Genomic DNA, 7,934 nt, shown 5'->3' on the forward strand with positions numbered 1-7,934 from the left:
ATAGACTCACACACATTATGATTAAAAATAGAAAAAAACTACAAATGTAGGTCAGAATGCATATAGTTTCAGATTACACAGGCCTGCCTTTGTAGTTCACTGGAGATACATTCGTTCTTAACATACATAGCACTGCTATGGTCAAAAATCAGAAAAAGAAAATTACGCAAATATAATCTAGTATAATAATCATTTTCACGAATATTTCAACATATTTTAAAGCACAGATTTACTCTCATTAGGGCCTGCCCTTATGTGATCAAATATGGAATACATAATCAATGCACCTAGCACAACTATAGTGATTTGCAATTATATATATATATATATATATATATATATATATAGTCTGTATTAAGGATATAATATGCATTTTTCATACTGTACATTATAATGTTGTGATGCCTAAATAAATTAAACATTGTTGTTTGAAGAGAATAGTGTATACGTATATCCAGCTATTTATTTTCATCAGTCAAAATAGAAAAATAATTATCTGCTTATCTGTATTGGTCAGATTTTAACATTGGTGCATCCCTAGTATGCATTTCAAATACAGTATGTTGTCATTATATATTCATGTTCTCAAAACAGACAAGGCACTGCATTAACAAAACTACACACCTCACAAACTGTTCATCAAACAATAAAAACCGCAGATCTGTCTTCTCTTCATGTCCAATCACTGTCCAATCAGTGTAGACTGTCCTTATTTAGGACCATTTATGCTGAATCATCTTGTGGATGAGTTTGGCTCCACAATTCTGACAGCACCTATATGAATGCAAACTATACAAGTAATCCAATGGCGCTCAGCAAAAATCCACCTTAACTAGCCATATTCACTAGATGGTGGCCCTCTAACCAGATTGTAGTAGCCAGCCAAGGCGCCCAGATCTACATGGAGGGAACCTTTCTTCTTAGAGTGCCCAGAATCCTCAGTGTACAAAGAAGAATCTGAAAATAGACGAGTAAAGGATCTCAAGCATGCAATTTAATTAATTTGTCATGGTATACTGTACGTGTGTGTGTTGTGTGATATACCTTGGGTGCTGTCTGAAAACTGACTGAGCTGTCGCAGCATTGGATGTGTGCCTTCCTCCAGCGCAGAGTCCAGACTCCAACAGCGTGGCTGGTCCTCCCGAGAAGGATGGAGGGCCTCCTCGTTCAGTAATTCTGTGGCAGAACTCCTCTGCGCAGGGACCCTATCGAGCGCATGCTCCAGGAGCCTCCGCATCGCGGGGCTACAGCTTTCAGGTATGTCCTCCAGAGGAGGGGCCTGTTTGTGGATCTGCAAACAGAGATTATGAAAATCAATGGTGGCACAGGTGCATTCGCAAGCAGCCACATGCAAAGAAACACAGTACATGAAATTACATTCATTTACATGAAAAGGAACTGTAGTATGTGAAAAGGGAACTGAAACCAGTTGGATTGCTGTACAAATGTTGAACACAAATGTTTGACAAAAATATTTTTTTATAGAGCCAGCTTTCAGTCTGCTTCCATTACATGGGTAGCTCTTAAACTGAAACACAAAAACGAATCTGCAACACAGAGGAAGCTTAAACTGCTGATATTAGATTTTTCTTTTTATTATAATTTTTTTTTTTTATAAAAGAGATATTTGGAAATTGCTCGCAATGGAAAGAAGAACTTGCCATCACAAGTTTTTTATCTTGTGATCCTTTGCTTTATAGTGGCTAAAAAAAAGAAAAGAGAAAGAAAAACGAATAGATTAAAAACTTTGTATATAAAATGTTTAGAGAACTTTTAAGGAATTAGCATCCTTTGCTTTACAGTAGTTTAAACTGAAAAAAGGAAGCCTAAAAGAGAAAAAAAAAACTAATAAAGAAAAAAGGATATAAATAATATTATTCAGTGGTTTAAATAAAACAAATAAATAAAAAAACAAAAAGTGCAAAAGCTAAAAATTAAATAAATTAAAATTATACCGAATTATTATAATCATTATTATTATTAAAATTATACAGAATCAGCATGAGACATGATGTGCTAATAGAGGCCCTCATGTCATTAAGTTATGACATCAACCTGCATGGCATTTCTGGGTTTTGCTCTGAGGTTAATGTATATAGTCAGTTTCATACGGTGAGGTTTTGCCACGTTCAGGGACTCTCCCTATACTGCTTCAGTAAAATACATACATACAAAATACAATTAAAAGAGCAAACAGTTCAATGCATCTTGATAAAATCGAAAAAGCACACTCACTATGTAAAGGTATGAGGGATAGGCTGTTCTGGGATATCTCCTAACCCATGGAGGACTTCCACTCAGCATGTGTATGATTGTGGTTCCCAGACTGTAGATGTCAGTCTTTGTGTTGTGTCCTCGACATAAAACCAACTCTGGACTCATATACATCTGTATAGAAGGAAAAACAAGAAATATGGGGGGGGGGGACAGTGAGCTCAGAATTAACATATGCAGCAACTTTTTTTGTTTTTATTCAAGGCAATGCATTTTTGTGCATCGAATACTGGACTAGCTGCTTTCTATTGTTCAGTCACTCTGAATAATATAAATATGAAAAACAAGTTCTGATGTAATAGGCAAATGGTTGGTGAACATCTGGTGAGCTGCTCACTGTACTGCCTTACAGTAAACAACTTTATTATTCTATTTGGGGAATCTTCAGTGCTGGTCAACAAGGCATGCTGGACTTTCCAAATGGGGCAAAAAGTCAGCTAATGTGCATGTGTTTGTGTCCTTTTGGGCCTTTCCCAGAGTTTGTTAGGGAACAGAATGTCAGCTAAGAGGGGGAAAAGTGTGTCTGTGTATGTGTGTGCCTTCTGGCTTTTCAGATCTCCTTTCAGAATCACCATTTAACTATTTTAAAAATGTACATACCATAAGACAATGCATATTTATGACTTTCCAAAGGAATTCTGCCAACAGCACAATCAGGAACTGTCAATTTCTTCATTGGATCTTAATATAGACTAAACTAACCTTTAGTCACAACACAGTGGCAGACCAAATATGGAAAAATGTAAATGTGCAAAGTGACCTCAAACATACTCACCTCAGTGCCACGTAGGTCGCGAGGAATATATACATCATCCTTCATCTGTACTGTAAGCCCAAAATCCACCAGCACGGCTTTAGCAGACATCAGCACAATATTACTGGCTGCGGGGACAGAAATGTAATTTAGGTAATGTCTAAAACACATCAAAGCTAAAAAACAACATTCAGAAGTGTGTAGCAATATTTGAGATGTTACAATTACTTCTGCAAAATATAGGTTGTTCAGTTCTTGTTTGTGCTGCACAGCGAGACAAATGCAGCAAGGTGTTGTTTTCCAGAAGCAGAGTGAGGTCATTACTCATGGGAAGGGTTGAATATTTGAAAAACAGATCATCAGAAGTCTCAAAACCCCCTTTTCTTGCTCTCCCTCCATATTTCACACTACTTGAAATAACATGTTTCCTCTCCAAGCCAAATGTCAGAAAGCCAGTCCTCAAAACCACAAAGCAGGCTACTGTGATTGGTCACTCATTTCACTAAATCTCTCTGTCTCTTCATGTTACTCTCTCAGTCTTACTAAAAGCATTATTTAGATGGGTGGCATGTAATACATTTGAAAGTAATACATTTGAGCAATCGTGTCTGTCTTCTTCCTGCTCTCGCTCTCCTGACTGGAAATTCCAGACGCTTGAGAAGTCATGAGCTGCAGCGCTGACTGACTCCTGCGTATGACTCAACAGCAGCAGAATGCTGTCGGCCACAACCCCGCCATATTAAATTATGTTGTGTTCCTCATCTTTGAAGGGCATAAACTAAAAACGCTTCTCTAGCTTGTGGCCAATGCTCTGTCAATCATTTAACATTGCTGCTTCCTCTTGATGGCCTCATTTCAAGTTCTGTCAAATAAGCTAAATACCTTCCTTGACCACATTATCATTATCTGATTTACCAACAGAGCATCTTTGTTGCATTTAGGGGGAAAATAACAGTGGTTTGGTGTGTGTGGTTTGCAATGAAAAAGTCCTGAACTGCTTTTGACCCTTCTTTTGAAATGTGTTTTGAAAATTAAATTCAGAGCAGCTGAGGTAAAATGCTCATAAACAATCTGTTTGGCAGGAAACTGCAGTGATATTTCAGAAAAAAAACCTTTATGATGCAATCCAAAGCACTTACGTTTGATGTCGTGGTGTATAATCTTGTGAGAGTGCAAGTACTCCAGGCCTCGCAGAACCTGCTGAGAGACCCAAATGATCTCGAACTCTCTCATTGGACCACAGCTATCCAGCTTCTCCAGAACCGAGCCCCCTTCACCCGCTTCCATGAACAAATGCACCGTCTGCTCCCACAGCAATGCCCCATACAGCTCTGCTATGTTTTCGTGCCGGAACCGGGCTTGGATTTCCACCTCTGCAGGCTTGAAATGTTCCACAGGAATCTGGAGAGAAAGTACACCTAACTTATACATTTCAGACATTATGGAAGTGCACCAAAAATGAGCTTGCTCATTATACTTATATGTATAAAAGATGCTATTTAAAGGGGTCATATGACATTGCTAAAAATAACATTATTTTGTGTATTTGGTGTAATGCAATGTGTTTATGCGGTTTAAGGTTAAAAAAACACATTATTTTCGACATAATGTACATTATTGTTTCTCCTCTATGCCCCGCCTTTCTGAAACGCGTCGATTTTTACAAAGCTCATCGTTCTAAAAAAGCGAGGTGTGCTCTGATTGGCCAGCTATAGAGTGCGTTGTGATTGGCCGAATACCTCAAGCGTGTGACGGAAATGTTACGCCCCTTACCATACTGTGATGCGTTTTAGGTAGGCGTGGTTGACTCTTAACTTTTATAAAGAATATCTCTTTGAATTTGAGACTTTAGTCTTTGCAACTTTACAGATCTTCTTTATGCACCAAGAGCTTGTAACACTCCAAAGAGAAAGGAAAAACTGAAATCGCATCATATGACCCCTTTAAGCATTCACATATGCAATAATTTGATAAGAAAGACAAAATACAGATGGCTTAGAGAAGGTGGAAGCAACCCTGTAATATATGTGCAGTCTTTCTGTTTATGATCTACAGATTTCCCCATTTATATTCACAATATTAATTACAAGAATCACACTACCACACCAATTTCCTAAGTACTGAATTACTAGTAGTTACAGATTGATATATACACCAGGTTGATTATATATTTCTCTGTTTTGGGTGTTTAATATTATATTCATGCCCACTTAAACAATTAACAGTATTTCAGAAATCTAACAACATTTTCGTCAATGGATAATGCACATTTTTTAGCAGATTTTGAGAAAACATTTTTGTAAAATAAATTAATTTACTTTACAAAATAATTTAATAGATTTAGTCATTTTATAGATTATTTTTAATCAGATTTTATTGCATATGCCAGTGTTAGTAACATAATGCTTCATCAAACAACAGTTATAATAACTGATTATACAGGACATCAACCACCCTGACCCCTAATTACTAATTATTTGATCAAAACGTTAAAGGCCACAATAAGAGGGTGAATATTTCTGTACAAGTCAGCAACAACCGGTTAAACTGACCACAAGTTTGAAATGTTAGACATCTGACTCTGCCACACAGTTGAGACACTGTCTCTGTGGGCTGCATGTTTCCACGGGGGTGTTCCTGTCAGCTTCCTGTGTGCGTTACAACCATTCGCAGTTTCTGTTCAAACACTGCATGCTGCACACTGACCCTCTAAACATTTTAAGGAAATTGGGTTATTTCCCAAAAGTGCTCTTCCCCATTTCAAAATATTCTCTTATTGCTGCTACAGTTTCTACAAGAAGTGTTTCTCTTTTCAGAGCCATTATTTTTCCATTGTACATAAAGCCTTGTTGGCCTCACATGCTGGTGCATAAGATCATCACAAGGACACATCATGCAGTATCATGTATCTTCTGTCTTCTATTTTCACGTGAGGAGTGTATGTTTACTTAATGACTGACTTTATGCTTGAAATCCTTCCTTTCTGCAGTTATTAAATTGTTTTCAACATAGTGTTTTGAACAAACAGTACAAAATATGATTTTGCTTTACTCATAAAAGAACACAGATTCCCAGAAGGGAAGTCATGTCCATTAAAACCTCCTAGTGGAAAAAAAACAACAACTACCTTTGCCAAAAAAAAAAAAAAAAAGGTTGAGATTCATTAAACAAACATTCTCTGGATTCCCGGACTTACTAGTTTGCATGCCATTCGCTTCCGAGTTTTGATGTCCTGAGCAAGATGGACCTTCCCAAATGAGCCTTTGGGAACATGTCCAGGGCCTGGAGGCTTGTAGGTTAGTTTCCACGGAAACAGAAGAACGTCCAAGTCAATGCGATAATGCCCCTCCTTAATGACCATATCTGTCTGCAGGAACAAAGCAGGGCGTTCATGAGAGTAAGGCTATGACAACTTGTAAAACAAGTAAACCCTCCTTTACTTGCTGTATGTACAAATATGAGTTGCTTTGATTGAGCCAAAAATCTCACAGTGTAAAAAATTCATTCACTTACATAATGCTTTAACATTGTACTGTATATTGCAGCTGTATATGTTATGGATCTGTCAAAATAACCACCAATAGAGCTTACCTTGTTTAGCAGAACCCCCATTTCTTCACCCACCTCTAAGAGAGAGGAGGACGGTGTGTTTGAAATCATATTTACAAAGTCCAGGAGGTCGGATGCTGTCCCATAACGGATCTTTCCGGGATTTTGCACATGTGAGATTAAATCCTGTGGCGTCTCCTCAATCTCATCCATATCTTCTTGCGAGAAACTTTCCTCAAATGAAACTACTGGTTCCACCTCCTCGCAAACACAGAAGAAATTCTCTGCCTCTTGGATGAAGTCTTCAATGTTCATGTGAGCAAGAAGCAGGTCTATACCAGCATTTTCATTCTTGTACTCCATCCTTGATTCAATCCTACAACAGAATGTTTGATCATTAGAAACAGGACATTAACTAATGTACTTCAGTGCATGCATCCATGCTGTATGTTTACAGTGTGGTCAGGTGTGTTTCCTGATCTGCTTGCTTGCTCTATTTTGCTTGCAAGTGAGGGGTGGTTTTCAGGGGGTGGGAAACCCCGAGATGGGCTTTCTTCTTCAAAACAAATGACAGTTAAAACGTTTAGCCTACATTGAAACTTGAAGATCTTTTGAAGGTCCTTAAGCACAAGCTCACAAGTACAAATAAGATTAGTAAGTAATGTGAGACTGACTGTCTGTTTTGACATACCCCCACAAACCCAATTTACACACACACACACCTGTTGGTATATGTGATTTACGGGGACTCTCCATAGGCAAGTCGTTTTGGATAAAAGCTTCTTCTAAATGCATATGTAACCTAAATGTATAATAATATTATTTTAATTTATAGGCTAAATAAATGAGTGCACTTAAGACAGTAAAATGTTTGTCATAAAATAATTCATGAATGCTTTATTTTTAAATAACCTTTTACAGTTTTGGAACTGTGTTTGTGTACTATTCATTCTTAACATATTTCATTCATTCATTCACAGACGTATTTAGGTGATTTTATTATACTAAGCTTTTCCCCCCAGAGTTAGATGCATGCTTCACTGTTAAAGTTATTATTAAATAACTAGGCCTATTATAACATTGCATTGAGTTAGAGAGCAAGGGAATGACAACATAACCGGTACATTATTGGTTTTGTATTGCTTTTTACCTTCTTCTCTCGAAACTCTATCGTTTTTTATTTTTTTATTTTTTTAGAAAATTCAGGAAATTTTCTATTCTTCTTTTTAGCGTTTATTTTAGGCTATAAAACACAGACGGCGGTGTTTTATCCTATTGGTGATTAATATAAAATAAACGCTAAAAAGAAGACTATTTTGTGAGTGCGGATCATGGTCTCATAGGCTACTATGAAAAA

General features: G+C 37.2%; 1 protein-coding gene across 1 annotated transcript in view; it reads right to left on the minus strand.

Annotated features, from left to right (window-relative positions):
* Positions 1-404: 404 nt before the first annotated feature.
* Positions 405-7,934, minus strand: part of LOC107738976 (mitogen-activated protein kinase kinase kinase 8-like) — a 9,417-nt gene continuing 1,887 nt past the window's right edge. Inside the window, exons 2-8 of the mRNA XM_016550916.1 lie at positions 6,620-6,953; positions 6,225-6,395; positions 4,168-4,429; positions 3,050-3,156; positions 2,236-2,388; positions 1,045-1,291; positions 405-957 (exon numbers count right to left, since the gene is read on the minus strand). Of these exons, the coding sequence (XP_016406402.1) occupies positions 833-957; positions 1,045-1,291; positions 2,236-2,388; positions 3,050-3,156; positions 4,168-4,429; positions 6,225-6,395; positions 6,620-6,953 (1,399 nt within the window). The 3' untranslated portion in view covers positions 405-832. The remainder of the gene's footprint in view (positions 958-1,044; positions 1,292-2,235; positions 2,389-3,049; positions 3,157-4,167; positions 4,430-6,224; positions 6,396-6,619; positions 6,954-7,934) is intronic.

This window comes from Sinocyclocheilus rhinocerous, unplaced genomic scaffold (assembly GCF_001515625.1).
Source record: "Sinocyclocheilus rhinocerous isolate Xijiao unplaced genomic scaffold, SAMN03320098_v1.1 scaffold735, whole genome shotgun sequence".
In the NCBI taxonomy this organism is placed as follows: domain Eukaryota; kingdom Metazoa; phylum Chordata; class Actinopteri; order Cypriniformes; family Cyprinidae; genus Sinocyclocheilus; species Sinocyclocheilus rhinocerous.